The sequence below is a fragment of the Schistocerca nitens genome, chromosome 1 (genome assembly GCF_023898315.1).
Source record: "Schistocerca nitens isolate TAMUIC-IGC-003100 chromosome 1, iqSchNite1.1, whole genome shotgun sequence".
NCBI classification, from domain to species: domain Eukaryota; kingdom Metazoa; phylum Arthropoda; class Insecta; order Orthoptera; family Acrididae; genus Schistocerca; species Schistocerca nitens.
Window position 1 is genome coordinate 139,959,618 of NC_064614.1, and position 21,942 is coordinate 139,981,559.

The 21,942-nt window shown below is 42.2% G+C and overlaps 1 protein-coding gene across 1 annotated transcript in view; it reads left to right on the top strand.

Annotated features, from left to right (window-relative positions):
* The window catches only part of LOC126220931 (proteoglycan Cow), a 380,564-nt gene that overhangs the window by 70,604 nt on the left and 288,018 nt on the right, over positions 1 to 21,942 (top strand). The window contains exon 4 of the mRNA XM_049942177.1: positions 3,064 to 3,199. Coding sequence (XP_049798134.1) covers positions 3,064 to 3,199 — 136 coding nt within the window. The remainder of the gene's footprint in view (positions 1 to 3,063; positions 3,200 to 21,942) is intronic.

Below are 21,942 nucleotides of genomic sequence, written 5' to 3' on the forward strand. Positions count from 1 at the left end.
GGAACAAATTGTTTCACTTTTGAAGCCAGTACTACACCAAAACAATAAAATCTGCACAGATTTACTGCCGTGTGACTTAACAATAATTACAAGGAATTAATCATTTGTGACACCGCCACCGCCACTTACAGGATTTGTAACAACGTGCGTCAATGCAGGCGGTTTACAATCGGGAACCAGCCACTGTCACCAAGACTAGACGTACACTACTCCCGGAAAAACTCGACAATTGCACCCACAATAATTATACAACTCTATCACAAAATATGAAATAATGAAACAAATCATACAACAATAAACATGTGAAAACAAGCAACTTCAGATTCCACACAAATCACGTAAACCCCAAAAATTTCAGAGCACTGAATAAATATATATGAAAAATCTGATAATTATAAATAAAGAACTATTAATATTTAAAAATTAATATGACACGCAATAATTAATGCCGATACCATAATATAACTTGAATCTACATCTACATGGTCTGCACGATTACTCTGCAATTTAAAATTAAGTGCGTGGTAGAGGGTTCATTGTACCACCTTCAAGCTATTTCTCTACGGTTCCACTCTTAAACAGCGCGCGTGTAAAACGAGCACTTAATTTTTTCTGTGCGAGCCCTGATTTCCCTTATTTTATCATGATGATCATTTCTATGCACGTGGAAGCCAACAGAATATTTTCGCATTCGGAAAATTAAGTTGGTTGAGATGGCTCTGAGCACTATGGGACTTAACTTCTGAGGCCATCAGTCCCCTAGAACTTAGAACTACTTAAACCTAACTAACCTAAGGACATCACACACATCCATGCCCGAGGCAAGATTCGAACCTGCGACCGTAGCGGTCGCTCGTTTCCAGACTGTAGCGCCTAGAACCGCTCGGCCACGCCGGCCGGCAGGAAGTTGGTGATTGAAATTATGCGAGAAGATTGTACCGCAACGAAGAACTCCTTTGTTTTAATGACTGCCATCCTTTTACACGCATCATTCCCTAATTTCGCGATAATGCAAAACGAGCTTCCTTTATTTGAACTTTTTCGATGTCCTCTGTTAGTTCCATCTCATGTGCATCCCACAGCGCACGGCACTATACCAGAAAAGGGAAGGCAAGCGTGTTGTATGTTGTCTTTTTAGACGATCTGTTGCATTTTGTGAGTCTTCTGCCAATAAATCGCAGGATTTGGTTTGCTTTACCCAAAATATTATATTTGTGATCGTTTCAATAGAAGTTATTCGTAACTGTAATACCTAAGTATTTCGTTGAATTTAGAGTTTTCCAGTTTGAGAGAGTTATCGTGTAACCGAAATTTGGTGGATTTCTTTTATTACTCATGTCGATTATTTTCATTATGTCCACTTTTTGAACAATACAGATCTCTTTTCTAAATATTCGTGCAGTTGATGTTCATCATCTGATGACTTACCAAGACGGTAAATGACAGCATCATGTGCAAAGAATCTAAGGGGGCTGCTCCGATTGTCTCTATGTCGTTTACGTAGATTAGGAACAGCAATGGGCCCTCAACACTTGGTTTGGGAACGCCAGATATTACTTCCGATTTACTCCATGAGTTTTCGTGACCTAGAATAGTATGTAACTTGTGTTTGGAGCTCAGTTGTACAGCAATACCGTGTTGAAAATATACACTGAAGAGGCAAAGAAACTGGTACACCTGCCTAATATCGTGTAGGGCACCCGCGAGCACGCAGAACTGGCGCAACAGGACGTGCCATGGACTCGGCTAGTGTCTGAAGCAGAGCTGGAGGGAACTGACGCCATGAACCCTGCAGGGCTGTCCATAAATCTGTAAGAGTACGAGGGGGTGAACATCTCTTTTTTGAGTGGCACGTTGCAGGGCATCCCAGATATGCTCCATAATGTTCACGTCTGGGGAGTTTGGTGGCCAGTGAAAGTTTGTAAACTCACAAGAGTATTACTGAAGGCACTCTGTAGCGATTCTTGACGTATGGGACGTCGCATTGTCGTGCTGGAATTGCACGACGGACATGAATGGATGCAGGTGATCAGACAAGATGCTTACGTACGTGCCACCTGTCAGAGTCGTATGTAGACGTATGAGTGGTCCCATATCACTCCAACTGCACGCACCCCACACCACTGCAGTGCCTTCATCTGCTTGAACAGTCCCCTTCTGACAAGCAGGGACCATGGATTCATGATGTTGCCTCCATATCCGTACACTCCCATCCGATCGATACAATTTAAAAATTGAGTCGTCCGACCAGGCAACATGTTTCCAGTCATCAACAGTACAATGTCGGTGTTGACGGGCCCAGGCGAGGCGTAAAGCTTTGTGTCGTTCACTCATAAAGTGCACATGAGTGGACCTTCATCTCCGAAAGCCCATATCGATGATGTTTTGTAGAATAGCTCGCACGCTGACACTTGAGGGCCCAGCATAGAAATCTGCAGCAATTTGCGGAGGGTTGCACTTCTGTCACGTTCAATTATACTTTTCAGTCGTCGTTGGTCCCGTTCTTGCAGGATATTTTTACGGCCGTAGCGACGTCGGAGATTGGATGTTTTACCGGATTCCTGATATTCACGGTACTCTCTTGAAATGGTCTTACGGGAAAATCCCCAATTCATCGCTACCTCGGAGATGTTGTGTTCCATCGCGCAAAGTCACATAAGTCTTTTTAACGTGCCATTGTAGCAGCAGTAACCGATCGAAGAACTGCGCCAGGCACTTGTGTTGGATAGGCGTTGCCGACCGCAGCGCCGTATTCTGCCTGTTTACATATCTCTGCATTGAATACACATACTGTTTGGCTCAAATGGCTCTGAGCACTATGGGACTTAACTGCTGAGGTCATCAGTCCCCTAGAACTTAGAACTACTTAAACCTAACTAACCTAAGGACATCACACACATCCATGCCCGAGGCAGGATTCGAACCTGCGACCGTAGCGGTCGAGCGGTTCCAGACTGAGGCGCCTAGAACCGCTCGGCGACACATTGATTCTTTGGCGCTTCACTGTAGTTTCACGAGTTGCCTGAGAGCGTATGGTAAACAGTGCCTTGTTTGTCGTTGCAGGATGAAGGGCGCGCCATCAGCGGAACCGGCGGTCCCAGCAGCAGCGGCAGCAACAGCAACGGCAACGGCAACGGCAACTCTGCTGCCGGCGGAGGCAAGACCGCCGAGAAGAAGCACTGGATCCACGACCCCAGCAGTGAGTAGACGCAGCCCTCTGCTGGCGACCTGCCTGCCACTGTGCTAAACAGCTGCGCGCGCTGCTGGGCGAATGGTCGGTAAGCTTCCAAGAACTTATAACACACACACTTCCTCTCCGGGCAGCAGAATATTTAAAAACAATACCGTGTTGCTAATGGTTTGGTACTAATTTGGGATAAGGCATCGAATCCGGAGTGAAAGTACACTACTGGCCATTAAAATTGCTACGCCACGAAGATGACGTGCTACAGACGCGAAATTTAACCGACGGGAGGAAGATGCTGTGATACGCAAATGATTAGCTTTTCACACCATTCACACAAGGTTGGCGCCGGTGGCGACACCTGCAACGCGCTGACATGAGGAAAGTTTCCAACCCATTTCTAATACACAAACAGCAGTTGGCCACCGTTGCCTGGTAAAACGTTGTTGTAATGTCTCGTGTAAGGAGGAGAAATGCGTACAATCACGTTTCCGACTTTGATAAAGGTCGGATTGTAGCATATCGCGAATGCAGTTATCGTATCGCGACATTGCTGCTCGCGTTGGTCCAGATCCAATGACTGTTAGCAGAATATGGAATCGGTGGGTTCAGGAGGGTAATACGGAACGCCGTGTTGGATCCCAGCGGCCTCGTATCACTAGCAGTCTGGTTGACAGGCATCTTATCCGCATGGCTGTCACGGATCGTGCAGCCACGTCTCGATACCTGCGTCAACAGATGGGGACGTTTGCAAGACAACGACCATCTACACGAACAGTTCGACGACGTTTGCAGCAGCATGGACTATCAGCTCGGAGACCATGGCTGTGGTAACCCTTGACGCTGCATCACAGACAGGAGCGCCTGCGATGGTGTACTCAACGACGAACCTGGGTGCACAAATGGCAAAACGTCATTTTTTCTGATGAATCCAGGTTCTGTTTACAGCATCATGATGCTCGCATCCGTGTTTGGCGACATCGCGGTGAACGCACATTGGAAGCGTGTATTCGTCATCGCCATACTGGCGTATCACCTGGAGTGATGATATGGGGTGTCATTGGTTACACGTCTCGGTCACGTCTTTTCGCATTGACGTTACTTTGAACAGTGGACGTTACATTTCAGATGTGTTACGACCCGTGGCTCTACCCTTCATTCGATTCCTGCGAAACCCTAAATTTCAGCAGGATAATGCACGACCGCATGCTGAAGGTCGGTCCTGTACGGGCCTTTCTGGATACTGGCCAGCACATTCTCCAGATTTCTCACCAATTGAAAACGTCTGGTCATTGGTGGCCGAGCAACTTATAACACTTGTGTCTGCTACTACTATACCATAACGTCAAAGCCTAAGGCAGTTCGTATAAAGAAATTATTCTTATTCTAGTTATTACAGTATGAAAAAGCAGAGCAGTGTTACCCTCTGAGAGGAATTTTGTTATATTGACCGCGTTTTACCTAACGGGGGTGGCTTATCGGAAGTGAAAGTCAGAATTACGTATATATTCAGACAGTAACAAATAATGTTTTACCTAGCTACACTGTTTAAAGAATAAGGAAAAGAGCGCCAGCCTAATTAGGCAAGAGAAAGATTAACGTTCTTGTTTAAGAAAGTGGGTATGAGTGACTTCAATGGACAAACACAACCTATATTTTGCCACACGCGAGTGCAACGATCTCTGACACCTTCATATGTTCACGATCAAGATCGGAAGCTAACAGAGCAGAACAAACTATTTGCATAAATACGAGGCCTGTTCAGAAAGTAAGCTCCGATTGATTGCCAAATTGAAACCACAGTGAACATCAGAAATGTTTTACTTGTAACAATTAGCTACACCTTTCAGCTACTTCTCTACGTAGTCGCCGTTCTGACTTAGACTTTTGTCATAGCGTTGTACCAACTTTTCAATAGCCTCATCATAGAAGGCAGCCGCCAGTGCTTTCCGCCAATTCTCCACGCTGGCCTACACCTCGTTGTCTGTGTCAAAATGTTGTCTTCAAAGACAGCGGTTAATGTGACCAGAGATGAAACGCAGGGGGAGACAATTGCGGACTGTATTGTGGGTAATCTCACATTTCCATTTGAAAACGATGCAAGAGCATCTTCATTGCCCCTGCAGAATGCGGCTGAGAATTGTCTTGAAGAAGACACAGCACGACAGTTATGTAATGTTAGCTGCATAGCTTCAGGCGAAATTTCTCACCAGGCCCTCGTACTTGGCGGCAGACACTATTTTCTAGACATCTTTACGCACTCACTGCGAGCTCAGAAATGAGAAGAGCGACGTGATGCTAACTGGGGTTATACTAGAGACACTACCCAACACATCTGTGCAAAGCTTTATCGGATTTTCATAGTCGTTTCCATTTCGCGACCGATCGGAGCTTACTTTCTGAACGCCCCTCGTATAACAGATAACGAAACGCACTATTACTTTCAGGGCTTATTCAAACTAAATGGTCTTTATAACATTACTGTTAATAGTCACTGCAGAATCATTTATTGGACATAGGTGCAGTATTATTGTTCAAATATTTTCCTAGCTGACAAAAAATTGTAAATGTAGTTCCCTGCAAAATTATGAACTGATCACAGGTTAAATATCTCTCAACTAAATACTTTACTATTTAAAATGAAAGTTAATTGGAATTCACTAGCAGGTTACTTCTCACTGTCTTTTGAATAAAGCAATTATTGTTCTCATAAATAGAGGTCTTTGTATTGTTATCTAGCATTAGCACAATAGACAAACTGTGGATCCTGTTATACTACTAACATGCACTTCCAATAGACAAGAGAGACAAACACTTAGCAAATATGAATATAGAACTTTCCACTATTGCAGTTTTTCACTTTTACTGCAGTGAAACACAATGTTGACAAAATTGCAAGAAACTGACTCACCTTTTAAAATTTACTACAGGCAGCACTATGATCATTAACCAAGCAAGAATTTTTAAGCCTCAGTTTTAAGAACTTTTAATCTTGAAAAGAAACGGCAAATTGTTTTTATTACCACAGTCTTCTACTTTCAAGTAAATGATTAAATAGGCGACTTTGACACTCCAAAAAAACTTTAAATTGGACTTTTTCCATCACTGGGAGGCTTTCATTTTTTCCACACACTAGGACACTCGCTAATCATAGTTCAAATGGAGAGGAACCTGAGGGGTGTTGTGATAAGGAAAAAATCAAGGTAGGTACATAACTTCAGTTATAAGTTACCTTATATTTGTGCACACTAAAACATCCAATAAGCTGATCCTTCACTGAACATTATTATAGCATTCCGATACAGTGATTGCGCAATGTGGTGGCAACTGCATGTTGGTAGGTGGATTTGCAGGCAGAATTGCTGGACTCTGTCCCTTCTTGGTGGCGATGATGGATACCAATTCCAGAATCGTTCCAGCTATTTATCCATCCATCCGAGGCATTGGAAAGAGGCAAAAAAAAAAAAACCTATCTCGGAACCAGCACAATATACAACTTTTACATGGCAGTGCACAGTTTGGTAGCTCGTTCCCGACTGACTCTTGTTCCACCTTTTCTACCTAGGCCAACCACAACTTGCGCGCGCTACTAAGTTCCGTTCCCGAGGGGAACCACACTACCTGTTACAAAAAGAATGGTTCAAATGGCTCTGAGCACTATGGGACTTAACATCTATGGTCATTAGTCCCCTAGAACTTAGAACTACTTAAACCTAACTAACCTAAGGACGTCACACAACACCCAGTCATCACGAGGCAGAGAAAATCCCTGACCCCGCCGGGAATCGAACCCGGGAACCCGGGCGTGGGAAGCGAGAACGCTACCGCACGACCACGAGCTGCGGACTACCTTTTACATACAGGATGACTAAGAACCCTAAGTGAGGATCAGCAGTTTACATAACAGCAACCAAACACATTAAATAAAACAGAACATTTGCACATATTGACATTTCTACAAAAAAATTATTCACACAGAAATTACAATTATGTATAGTAAGTTTTGTTCCCTCCAAAGGGGACAAAGAATTTAAATGACAGATATACTACATTGCATAGAATCAAATCATGACATCAAAGTTTTAACAAAGAAAGTATACAATTTTATGTTATCTATTCAATCAAACAACATTTACAGAAGCTCAACGATGTAACATTAAATAAAACAAAAGCAAAATAAATCAGTAGAGTATTAAAGATATGGTGTTACAAACTGGCTCGTCACAATACGCCAGCCACTACTCTTGAAGGTATTGTGTTGAAGCTGCATGGGCAGCTGTGCCTGTACACGCCATCCAAGCTCTGTTTGACTCAATGCCCAGACGTATCAAGGCCGTTATTACGGCCAGAGGTGGTTGTTCTGGGTACTTATTTCTCAGGATCTATGCAAATTACCTGAAAATGTAATCACACGTCAGTTCTAGTATAATATATTTGTCCAATGAATACCCGTTTATCATCTGCATTTCTTCTTGGTGTAGCAGTTTAAATGGCCAGTAGTGTATTATTCATGTTGCTCTTCTCACTAACTATGGCATACTGCAGTCAAACTTTCGTACCTAAATTAGGAGTGGATATACACATCAACTAGATAGAATTAAAACAATTGCAGCCCTCTGTCGCGAAAATGATGTCTTTTTGACTTAGGTTTGGGCCAGTTCTGCGGTCAGAGTCTGATGCTACCGCAGCTCGACATGTGGTGCAGCCCATAGTGGCCTGCCTCTATGTTTTCTATTTCAATATTGCGTGACTAAAGCGTTATCCCTTCATATTTATTTTATACGTGACATGCCAGTTTTAAATGTTTTATTTCTGATGAAGGCACTCTTAGAAGCGGCCTAAACCTAGTCAAAAAGACTTCGTTTTCGCTACCGAGCGCTGCAGTTGTTTTAATTTTACCTTGCAACGGTCGCTGACAACGCAGCCATGTCTGAAGCTTTAACATCATCTAGACCTAAGAGCCAGAGTTCAGAACCAGCCTAATATGTTGTTCGAGTAAGCACAGCTAATGCGGCTGTCTGCGAACACTTTAATAGACGATTACTGTTATGAAACGTTTTTTGACCCAGTCTGCACAAAACACACTGCTTCATTAGCGACATGTTATGTAATTTGGGAAAATGTTTCGCAGCACCAAATATTTACCGGACTACCCTAAACAGTCGGTGAACACTGTACAAACACTTCCCAGCAAAGTTATTGTCGATTCTAGTTTCAACTCTATTATTTCAGCCCCAGTTCATGATTACTAGTGGTTTGATGCGTACTGTTTGTTTCTGCACTAAATATCGCCGTTCCACATCTGTTACACGACACCCCACACAAACAGATGAAAAGCGACACTAATTCTTGTTTCTACGTATCACTTGATCCGAAACAGACGTAATCACCAATCGGTCTTCTGTCTTGTTTGATGCAGCCCCCCACGAATTCCGCCTTTCTGCCCAACCTCGAGTATCACACGCAATCTTCGTCCTCAATTATCTGCTGGATGTTTTCCAAGCTCTGGGTTCCACTACGGTTTTTGCCCTCTACAGCTCTCTCTACAACCACGGAAGTCATTCCCTGATGTCTTCACAAATGTCCTATCATCCCGCCCCCTTTCTCTTCCGAATGTTTTCCACACTTTCCTGCCTCGCCGTCCCCTGCGGACAACCTAATTTTTTATTTTATCAGACCAACCGATTTCCAATATTCTGTTGTACCACATCTCAAAAGCTGCGAATTTCTTCTTTTGCGGTTTTCTCATAGTCCACGAGTCACTATCATACAGCACGGTGCTCTAAACCACATTCTTAGAAATATATTCCTCCAATAAAGGCCTGTGTTCGACACTAGTACTGTTGGCCAAGAATGGCCTCTTTTTCCTGTGTTAGTCTATTTTCTTTGCCCTCCATTCATCGTGCGTCGTGTGTAATTTTGCTTCCAAGGTGATAGAAGAATTCCTTCACTTCATCTACTTCTTGCCCTCCAGTTTCGGTGTTAAGTATATCGCTTACCCCGTTTCTGCTGCTCCTCATTACTTTCTTCGGCATACTCATAATTCATATTCTCTACTTATTACACTTACGTTTCATTCAGTAGGTCATTTTCATTGAGAATAAAAAGTGTCGTCATCGACTCTCATTTATATCCTTTCCCCCTCTTGAAACGTCCTTCTTTTTCTGTCAGAAGACTCCATCCCCGTCTCACATCCTGTTCAGTCCGTCTACACCGTTCTTGGTCTTTCAGTATTACTAGTCCCTCTTGGAACTTCTATGTCTTTTTTGCAGCTTACTCTTCCTTTTCCTCAAGAATTTTTTCTGCACCGACAAAACCTGGTAATGTGTCCTGATTTATATTAAGTCTGGCTTCCATTATCAAGCGCAGCGTTAGAAATGCCCTATGATGACTTTACCTTTCGTAAAGCCAAAGTAACTCAGGTATGAGAATATGTTGGGCCGCAACCATTGCCTCACCAGTATGAAAATAATGTATACATACTGTTTTTAAGCAAGACATTCGCTATAGTAATGTTTTAAGCTTTTCGTCTAGGCTGATGATTTCGCTTTACTGCTGAAAAATGGGTGCCTCAGCGACGGTAAATAAACGCCTCAATTCACTGACGGAGATTAAACAAGACGAACGATGACTTGAATGTCCCTCCACATTTCCAAACAGCCAGAGAGAGAGAGAGAGAGAGGTGCTTTCAGAAGGACCCTAAATGGCTGGAATTAGATCACATGCAAGGGACGAGGTCCACAGCTCGCGGTCTAGCGGCTAGCGTTGCTGTCTCTGGATCACTGGGTCCTGGGTTCGATTCCCGGCCGGGTTGCGGATTTTCTCAGCCCGGGGACTGGATGTTTGTGTTGTCCTCATCATTCATGAAAGTGGCGAGACTGGACTGAGTGAAGATTGGGAATTTGAAAGGGCGCTGATATCCGCGCAATTGAGCGCCTAACAAAACAATTATCATCATCATCACCACGAGGGGCGTGTAATGGTACTTGAATTACGTAACCATTACGGCACCTCACCTCAACCTCTCGATACCAGTAATATTCTACTGTGTTTCTGTAAAATAGTTAACATATTTCTGTGACAACATTCAGATTTGATTTCATTAATGTAGAGGTACTTCGATACATCGATATGTATATATTGCAATTATATTATTCTAATGTGTGTTCTTTCTTTTGTCACTATGATCATTGACGTACTTGTAACTGTGATTTCTGGGCGCGTAAGCAGTTATTAGAGAGTCAAGCTTTGGTCGTCATGTTAAAAAGTCGCAAATTGTAGTCAGTTTATGAAATGTGAACTTTAACAGTGAGGAAGATATTTCCAAGTATGATTTATATTGTGAAGTGATGTTTTGGAACGAGTTACGTGATATTGCAACAAAAGTAATCAAAAAGAAGTCTAACTTAAATTCGGAGTGCTGATTACTTTTTTACATCACCATTGTCCTAACTTGGAAAAGTTTAATCTTCAAGAATGGTTTATGAAACACATCTATAAAACTTTTGAATATCGCAGAATGACACCTAGGCCTCTTTGCATCCGAGCTTGGAATCATCACTACCTAGATTTTCGACGATTGAGTCATGAGTTCACAACGAGACCAGCGTGGGAAACACGGAAAGATGAGTGCCTAGTTTATCCATTATGTCAAGAAATGACTTTATTAACTGTGCCCTAATGACACCTGCCACATAATATAACTTTGTTGTTGCCCGAAAATGCAATATTTAGCAGCGTGAGCAACACTACAATCAAAATTAATTTTTGACCTTTGTTGTGGTAGGGTTGTTAGAGGCGGGTAATGCAATACTTTTTTCCTCGCCCAATTTCGATAGAAAAACATTCGCAATTTGCTGTGGGACATTGTGGAATACTCCAGCTTCATGAAGTTCCAACTGATGGCGGCTTTATATGTAGACATCAAAATGACGTCTGTAACGGATGTGCGTTCCAAACAGAGAGCTGGAATTGAGTTTCTTTTGGCGGAGAGCAGGAGCCTGTAGGATGTGTGAGATGGCCTGGCAGTGAACAAAACCACGGTGAGTCGATGGGCGAGGTGTTCATTATCGTCACAACAAGGTTGCACAAATCTGTCCGATCTCCCGCACGCTGACCGCTCTCACTCTTGGAATGTTGGAGCGTGCGGACACTCTCATTCGAACTCCTCCTTCTCCGTGACAACGCAAAGCCTCAGACAAGCCTGCGCACCCCTGGAGTGTTCTTCCTCATCCACCGCACAGGTCGGATCTCGCACCTTCCGACTTCCGTCTGTTTGGCCCAATGAAGGACGCACTCTGCGGGAAGTACTACGTGGATGATGGGGTGGTTAGTGACGCAGCAGTCAGTTGGCTCCAACGTCCGCAAGTAGAGTGGCAGGCATGCAGGCCCTCCCAGTAAGGTGGCGTAATGCCGCCCCATTGGACGGATATGTTGAAAAATAGGATTTTGTGGCCAAAAAGGCTCTGAGCACTATTTATCATATCCTTTTGTGGCCAAAAGAGTGGGGAATAATTAGGTATTGGAATCCTGAATGAAAGCCACTTGCTTTCAGAAAAAAGTGATGCGTTAATTAGTGAACGCCTACATCTTCATCTATACGGTTTCTCTGCAATTCACAGAGGCTTCATCGAACCATTTTCATACTAGTTCTCTACCAGTCCACTCTCGAATGGCGCGTGGTGAAAAGGAACACCTAAATCTTCCCGTTCGATCTCTGATTTCTCTTATTTTATTGTTATGATAATTTCCCGCAACGTAGGTGGGTGTCAAAAAAACGCATTCGGAAGAGAAATTTGGTGATTGAAATTTCGTAAATCTCGCCGCAAAGAAAATCTCCTTTGTTTCAGTGATTGCCAGCTCAGCTCGCGTATCATATCAGTGACACTCTCACCCTTTTGCGCGATAACACGAAACGAGCTCCCTTCCTTGCACTTTTTCGATGTCCTCCGTCAATCCTACCTGGTAAGGATCCCACACCGCGCAGCAATATTCCAGCAGAGGACGGACAAGTGTAATGTAGGCTGTCTCCTTAGTGGGTTTGTCGTATCTTCTAAGTGTTCTGCCAGTAAAGCCTTCCCCTCAATATTATCTATATGGTCCTTCCGGTTTTAAGTTGCTCATAATTGTAATTCCTAGGTACTTAGTCGAATTGACAGCCTTTAGATTTGTGCGATTAATCGTATACCCAAAATTTATCGGATTTCTTTTCGTACCCGTGTGGATGACCTCGCACTTTTCTTTGTTTAGTGCCATTGCTACTTTTCGTATCATACAGAAGTTCTCTCTAGATCATTTTGTAATTGGAATTGATCGTCTGATGATTTTACCAGACGGTACGTTAGTGTCACCTGCAAACAATCTAAAGGGGCTGCTCAGATTATCACCTAGATCATTTATGTAAATCAGGAACAGCAGAGGGCCTATGACACCACCTTGCGGAACGCCAGATATCACTTCTGTTCTAGTCGATGATTTACCGTCTATCTCTACGAACTGTGACCTCTCTGAGAGGAAATCATGAATCCAGTGACACAACTGAGACGATACTCCATATGCATACAATTAGATTAATAGTCGCTTGTGAGGAACGGTATCAAAAGCCTTCTTGAAATCTAGGAATATGGAATCGATCTGAGATCCATTGTTGACAGCACTCATTATTTCATGTGTTGCACAAGAACGATATTTTCTAAATCCGGGTTGGTTATGTATCAATAAGTCATTTTCTTCAAGGTGATTCATACTGTTCGAGTACAGTATATACTCCAAAATCCTATTGAAAATTGAGATCAGTGATATGGGTCTGTAATTCAATGGGTTACTCCTATTTCCTTTCTTGAATATTGGTGTGACCTGTCTTTAGGAAAAGACATTTCGTTAAGTGAGCGGTTGTATATCATTGCTAAGAAAGGCGCTATTGTGTCTGCATACTCTGAAAGGAACCTGATTGATATACCTTCTGGACCGGAAGACTTGCCTTTCTTAAGTTATTTCGCAACACCTAAGATATCTACTTTTATGTCACTCATGCTAACAGCTGTTCTGGTTTAGAATTGTGGAATATTTACTTCGTCTTCTTTCGTGAAGGAATTACGGAAAACTGTATTTAGTAACTGCGCTTTAGTGGGACCATCATCGGTAACATTTCCATCGCTATCGCGCAGTGACGGGATTGACTATTTTTTGCCACTGGTGTACTTTACATACGACCAGAATCTCATTGGGTTTTCTACCATATTTTGGGACAATATTTCCGTGTGGAAACTATTAAAATCATCTCGCATTGACGTCCGCAGTTAATTTTGAGCTTCGGCGAAACTTCGCCAGTCTTGAGGATTTTGCGTTCTTCTGAATTTGGCATGCTTTTTTCGTTGCTTTTGCAACAGTGTTCTGACGTGTTTTGTGTACCATGGTGGATCATCTAACAACCCTACCACAACAAAGGGTCAAAAATTAATTATGATTGTGGTGTTGCTCACGCTGCTAAATACTGCATTTTCGGGCAACAACAAAGTTATGTTATGTGGCAGGTGTCATTAGAGCACAGTTAATAAAGTCAATTCATGAAATAATGGATAAACTAGGCACTCATCTTTTCGTGTTTCCCACGGTGGTCTCGTTGTGAAATCATAGCTCAATCATCGAAAATCTAGGTAGTGATGATTCCAAGCTCGGATGCAAAGAGGCCTAGGTGTTATTCTGCGATATTGAAAAGTTTTATAGATGTGTTTCACAAACCATTCTTGAAGATTAAACCTTTGAAAGTTAGCACAACGGTGATGTAAAAAAGTAATCAGCACTCCGAATTTAAGTTACACTTCTTTTTTATTACTTTTGTTGCTGTATCACGTAACACACAAAACATCACATTATAAAACATACTTCAAAACATCTTCCCCACTGTTAAAGTTCACATTTTATAAACTGACTACAATTTGCGTCTTTTCAACATGACGTCCATGATTTGAGTCTCCAATAACCGCTTACGCGCCCAAAAATCAGAGTTACAGGTACCTCAAAGATCATAGTGACAAAAGAAAGAATATACATAAGAATAATATCATTGTAACATAAACATATCGATGTATAAAAGTACCTCTACCGTAATGAAATCAAATCTGAATGTTGTCTCAGAAATATGTTAACTACTTTACAGAAACACAGTATAATATTGCTGGTATCACTCCGAATTTAAGTTACACTTCTTTTTTATTACTTTTGTTGCTGTATCACGTAACACACAAAACATCACATTATAAAACATACTTCAAAACATCTTCCCCAGTGTTAAAGTTCACATTTTATAAACTGACTACAATTTGCGTCTTTTCGACATGACGTCCATGATTTGACTCTCCAATAACCGCTTACGCGCCCAAAAATCAGAGTTACAGGTACCTCAAAGATCATAGTGACAAAAGAAAGAATATACATAAGAATAATATCATTGTAACATAAACATATCGATGTATAAAAGTACCTCTACCGTAATGAAATCAAATCTGAATGTTGTCTCAGAAATATGTTAACTACTTTACAGAAACACAGTATAATATTGCTGGTATCGAAAAGTTGATGTGAGGTGCCGTAATGGTTACGTAATTCAAGTACCATTACAACCAGTCCTGTCTCTTATTAACTTATGCGGCTTGAATCTGTCTATTGCTGTCGATGCTGTATCTTTGAATGTGAGCCTCTCGTAGGATAGCGTCATACACGTTTCCACGTATTTACCAGACGGATAAGCGTGGATCACGATTTTGCACCGGCCTTAGCGTTCTGGCGGCTGCTTTGTTTAGCGTCGTTCCCTCGCGGGACATGCGCCTTCCTCAGATCACGCCGCTAATCTCTTTTTTTTGGAGCAGAAGCTAGAGCGGAAGCTACAGCAGGAGGGGAGGCGTAAATCCTATTTTTTACTCCGTTCGGCGGGAGAGCGCGAGATATCCTCGCGGAATTTAGGAGCGGCGCGATGCAGAGATGCCCTGAATCCGCTTCCGGGAGCCAAACTCCCTTCAGTGCGCCTCTGCTCTCTCTCTCCCTCGCTGCACACGTACAGAGTCGCAGCCAGGTGGAAGTGAATTAAGCTACACACCGTAAGTTCACACGATTACTTCACAGCTACTTCTTGAGAACGGGTGCACAGGCCGCATCGGTATGCATGCGACATCACGCGCACCTAGTGTGTTCCAAAACGCCGCGCACAAGAACGGCATTTTCCAGTGCTCATACCTCGGGTTCTATTGGCGATAAAAACGCAGGGTCAAGGTTTTGATAGCCCTTGGACCATCTGTATACCCAAAGGAAGGACTGTCTTCGTGACGCTACTCTACAGTACGAAGTATGAAAATTATACACTTAGGCAAATGGAGCAAATCGATTGGTTCGCTTTTCATTCGATGTTGTGTATGGTGGGCTTGGTGCGACTTCTGCAGGCACCATTAGTTCATGTGTGGTTCCTCGGAATGAGCCAAAAATGGTTTTTTACTATGTTTTCGCTGTCCCCAGCGGATCAAAACCCAGCCGAGGATTCCGAGATGGCTGTGTACAGCAAATGGCTCAAATTTTTACGACCTGTCGGTAAGATCTTAATCTCGAACAGTCTTGAAATTTTTCTTCGTATCTTTATCCGTTTCCGAGGTACAAAGGTTCAAAGTTATCCTAGTTGTACAATACGCACGTAATACGCACGTAAAATCAGGTCTGAGGCGAAAACGTAGTTTATAAAGTGACGTAGCACGGAGAAATATGCTGTAAAATGTCTGCATTATCATCTGGGTACGCCGTACTGTAGCACTGAAGCACATGGAATTTTTTTTTCTTACCTTAAATCTGGTCCGAAGTGTAAAATTAGTTTTGCGTTATTTCAGTTTCACATAAGATTAGATGGGTAGATCACATAACTAATGAGGAGGTATTGAATAGAACTGGGAAGAAGAGGAGTTTGTGGCACAACTTGACAAGAAGGGACCGGTTGGTAGGACATGTTCTGAGGCATCAGGGGATCACAAATTTAGCATTGGAGGGCAGCGTGGAGGGTAAAAATCGTAGAGGGAGACCAAAAGATGAATACACTAAGCAGATTCAGAAGGATGTAGGTTGCAGTAAGTACTGGGAGATGAAGAAGCTTGCACAGGACAGAGTAGCATGGAGAGCTGCTTCAAACCAGTCTGCCGGCTACTGTGGCCGAGCGGTTACAGGCGCTTCAGTCTGGAACCGCGCTGCTACTACGGTCGCAGGTTCGAATCCTGCTTGGGGCATGGATGTGTGTGATGTCCTTAGGTTAGTTAGGTTTAAGTAGTTCTAAGTCTAGGGGACTGATGACCTCAGATGTTAAGTTCAAATGGCTCTGAGCACTATGGGACTTAACATCTGTGGTCATCAGTCCCCTAGAACATAGAACTACTTAAACCCAACTAACCTAAGGACATCACCCACATCCATGCCCGAGGCAGGATTCGAACCTGAGACCGTAGCAGTCGCGCGGTTCCGGACTGAGCGCCTAGAACCGCTAGACCACCGCGACCGGCAGATGTTAAGTCCCACAGTGCTTAGAGCCATTTGAACCATTTTCAAACCAGTCTCGGGACTGAAGACCACAACAACAACAACAACAACAACAACATAAGTAAACTAACTAAATTTTTTAATAATGGAAACTGCAGGAGTTAATTATGTTTTGATTCTTACCACAAAACGTTTCGAAAATTTATTTTCATTGTCAAGTGCATTTGTGCTGTATTTGTTTGCATGAGTATGTTTGGTGATGGTTGCGTATCTGATTTTCTGCCTCTATTGCGTCTATTTGCGGTTAGAAGGTGTTGTGCCTTCTAACCGCAAAAAGACGCGAGAGAGGCAGAAAATCACGTATGCAAACATCACCAAACATAGTCATGTAATCAAATACACAAATACACTTGAAAGTGAGAATAAATTCTCAAAACGAGTCTTCCTAAGCATCAGAAAACTTAAACAACTGGTGCTTTTTACATCATCAACGATGCAGATGCAGACATTCCTGAAACATGTAATACGTTGCACGAAATTAAGTTACCTAAATTTTACTGATCAGTACATTTCATTTCATAAGAGTTACGTGCCCTGCTGGAGCAGGGAAAAGGAGGGAACTACCGGTGCTTGTTTTGGATCATAAAATAGGAGAGTATGTTCCTGATCCTTGAAAGACTGACTGAAAAGTAGGGTACCAGCTGTCTTGTTCTGCATTCCTCAGAACCGTTACAAATTTTCTCAACAATTTTGGCATGCGAACATATTTGCATTTTTTTATCCTGATACACAGTGATAGTGGCAAGGAGATACTCAGAAAGAGACGGAAATATAATAAATACTGGAAGTAGTAGACACTGGTTGTGTTATAAATAGAGCGAAGGAGACAGCGGCAGTGTGAGAGAAAGAGAGGGACACAGTCGCAGTGGGACATAACTGAAAGGAACAATGCTAGGAAAGGAGTGAAGGAAAGTGTGTCAGAGGGTGGAGGGGGGAGGGGGAGGGGAGGAATAAAGAGAAAGTTTAAGTGAGTGAGAGACAGTGATAATAAGATACAGAATATATGACGGTGACAAGGAGGCAGTGAGAGTTAATGACAATGAAGAGACAAGATCAGCAGCAGGAAGCAATGAATGAGATAGTGGTAGTGAGAGAGAGCAAGAGAGAGGTGGTGAGAGGAGGCTGTAGTAGCAGGACGGAAAGAAGGAGACTGTGGCTCCGACACGGAAGGCACTGAGAGTTAGAGAGAGGCAAAGAGAAATGAGGAAGAGTTGGGCCGAGAAAGGGCAGCTGGGAACGGTTGCATATGAGCGACTTACAGCGATGGATTAGTGGGTGTGAGTGAGTTACGGGTGCCTCTGGGAGTTTGAGATGCGTCACATGTTACACAAACAAAGAAAAGGGCGAATATGTTCGCATGACAATTATTTTGGGAAAATGTTTGTAGATGCTGAGAAGGGTACAACGAGGCAGCCGGTAACCCACTTCTCAGAGTCTATTAAACAAACGTGAGTACATTCGCATCTTCTGTGCTCCGATAAGAGCATTTTTCCGCTGGTTACAAATTGTTTGAAGGACGTCATTTCCGTTGTGTATGTTTTGCTATGTTCAATTTCAGTTACAGTATTATGTCCTTGGCAAGAAAAAATGTACTACACTGCTCTGCAAAATTCAAGGACGAGATAGATGAAGCAACATAACATACTAACATGTCAGTGAAGTGAACGGAAGTATATATATATCCTATGGCAGTGAAATATCCTCACACACACTGGTCACAAGTTTGGAGTAATGTCCAGAAAAAGACATTACTCAGAAATATTAGAGTTGTGAGGCTAAACGTTATCAGTGCTAAGAAACATAAAACCAAACTGAACTTCACATAAAACTGAGAAGTGTGTATTGTTGAAGAAAACGTGCCACGCACATATCTATTCAGGAAAACGACTAGTATTTGGAATCGGGTTAGGAAAAAGCTTTTCTATTATCACGAGAACCGCCATAAATAAGATAAATATCGAACAAGTTTTGCAATCAGGCTGCAAATTTTTTCTCGACCCGAAATTCGATGCGTCTCCCCGGTCTGTTGGACGCTTGATATTTTTGTTCACCAAACTCAAGGGCACTGATCTACAGGAATCTGTAGACTATTTGTCACTGTAACATTGGAGCCTTAAATTTCATCAAGGAACCTGATGCGGACCGTCAGAACATAATTATTTGCTTGCGATTCTCGAGAAAGGTTAAGAAAGAAAGACGATGGTGTAAACTAAACTTTAGTCAGTAACTAATCACCTATGCTACAAGACGCTAGAGAAAATGACTTTAGGTTACAAGCAAGAAGAATAAAAGTGCAGACTGTAGTGAGACCACGTCGAGCCTATAACACAAACATTTGTTTGGTGTAACCTTTCTATTTTTTAAAAAAACATTATTATTATTATTATTATTGTAAGTCTAAGAAAAGAAAATGATACACGTTTTGCTTATGTATAGATATTTGTAAAACTTTGTAATTCTTCTTGCTCACGTTGGCAGCTCCTCTTCACGTTTTTCCGTGTTTTTGATTATTGGTTTTATTTTGTATATTTCTTCCATTCACATATTTCGAAATACTATTTATTTCTTTTTATTCACCCAGACATGTTTAGGAGACGTATTTATTGATTCAAATTCATTTCTGTTAAATGTAATACAAAGTTTATAATTATTTATCTATAGTATGCCAAAAAATTGCAGCACGTGCATTTTGTTTGGTTTCTTTCGATTGATGCCTTGAAAATTATATTGCTCGTGAAAATGCATTTTTACAGATCGGTTTTTTGTGTGCTTTTCTGTGGTTTAGACAGAGTGTCATCTGCAAAGTAGTCGCCAAGGAAATTTGTGCGTTTTTAAGCACTTTTTTGTGGGTAGTATTTATGATGTTACTATACTTGCATTTTCGGTTCTGTAGTGTATCTCTGGTAGGTACCTCTCTTTACTATCGCATCCCAGACGGTGTGTTACTTGACATTGGGTGACAGGGTTCGCGGGCTGAGTGAAGAGGAGTTGTGACCTGACTGTGTTGTTAAAATTTACTTATTACGAAAGGAAAGAATCGGGATTAGTACTCAATGACGAACACTGAATGACTTTATATATATATTCTCAACCTAGTATCCATGAAATGAAACAACAAGTCTACTGTTACCAGTCAATGTTTCTTTCTCTCCACGACGCGTTTCAAAGGTTTAAACTTCCATCATCAGGTAGATTTACATTTGTTAGTATGACATGTGTGTGTCTGTTGTGTTACGATTTTTTGGAACAACTTATGGCACTGTCTAGTGGAGAAACAACTCTGTTTCAGAATATGTTTTTGGGTTTCTTTTGACAAAAAGTGAAATTGTACCTACTGGTAAAAATAAAATAAGTAAAGTAGAGTACCTCCAGTGGGTACACATGTCATGCTGACAAATGTGACTCTACCTGATGACGGAGGTTTAAAGCTTTGAAACGCGTCGTGCAGGTAAATAGACAGTGACTGGTAACAGTAAACTTGTTGTTTCATTTAATGTCAATAACAGTCATGAACCATGGACCTTGCCGTTGGTGGGGAGGCTTGCGCGCCTCAGCGATACAGATGGCCGTACCGTAGGTGCAACCACAACGGAGGGGTATCTGTTGAGAGGCCAGACAAACATGTGGTTCCTGAAGAGCGGCAGCAGTCTTTTCAGTAGTTGCAGGGGCAACAGTCTGGATGATTGACTGATCTGGCCTTGTAACATTAACCAAAACGGCCTTGCTGTGCTGGTACTGCGAACGGCTGAAAGCAAGGGGAAACTACAGCCGTAATTTTTCCCGAGGACATGAAGCTTTACTGTATGATTAAATGATGATGGCGTCCTCTTGGGTAAAATATTCCGGAGGTAAAATAGTCCCCCATTTGGATCTCCGGGCGGGGACTACAGAAGAGGACGTCGTTATCAGGAGAAAGAAAACTGGCATTCTGCGGATCGGAGCGTGGAATGTCAGATCCCTTAATCGGGCAGGAAGGTTAGAAAATTTAAAAAGGGAAATGGATAGGTTAAAGTTAGATATAGTGGGAATTAGTGAAGTTCGGTGGCAGGAGGAACAAGACTTTTGGTCAGGTGATTACAGGGTTATAAATACAAAATCAAATAGGGGTAATGCAGGAGTAGGTTTAATAATGAATAAAAAAGTAGGAGTGCGGGTTAGCTACTACAAGCAGCATAGTGAACGCATTATTGTGGCCAAGATAGACACAAAGCCCATGCCTACTACAGTAGTACAAGTTTATATGCCAACTAGCTCTGCAGATGATGAAGAAATTGATGAAATGTATGACGAGATAAAAGAAATTATTCAGGTAGTGAAGGGAGACGAAAATTTAATAGTCATGGGTGACTGGAATTCGTCAGTAGGAAAAGGGAGAGAAGGAAACATAGTAGGTGAATATGGATTGAATGGTTCAAGAATCATAAAAGAAGGTTGTATACCTGGAAGAATCCTGGAGATACTAATAGGTATCAGATAGATTATATAATGGTAAGACAGAGATTTAGGAACCAGGTTTTAAATTGTAAGACATTTCCAGGGGCAGATGTGGATTCTGACCACAATCTATTGGTTATGAACTGCAGATTGAATCTGAAGAAACTGCAAAAAGGTGGGAACTTAAGGAGATGGGACCTGGATAAACCGAAAGAACCAGAGGTTGTAGAGAGTTTCAGGGAGAGCATAAGGGAACAATTGACAGGAATGGGGGAAAGAAATACAGTAGAAGAAGAATGGGTAGCTCTGAGGGATGAAGTAGTGAAGGCAGCAGAGGATCAAGTAGGTAAAAAGACGAGGGCTAATAGAAATCCTTGGGTAACAGAAGAAATATTGAATTTAATTGATGAAAGGAGAAAATATAAAAATGCAGTAAATGAAGCAGGCAAAAGGGAATACAAACGTCTCAAAAATGAGATCGACAGGAAGTGCAAAATGGCTAAGCAGGGATGGCTAGAGGACAAATGTAAGAATGTAGAGGCTTGTCTCACTAGGGGTAAGATAGATACTGCCTACAGGAAAATTAATGAGACCTTTGGAGAGAAGAGAACCACTTGTATGAATATCAAGAGCTCAGATGGTAACCCAGTTCTAAGCAAAGAAGGGAAGGCAGAAAGGTGGAAGGAGTATATATAGGGTTTATACAAGGGCGATGTACTTGAGGACAATATTATGGAAATGGAAGAGGGGAGTAGACA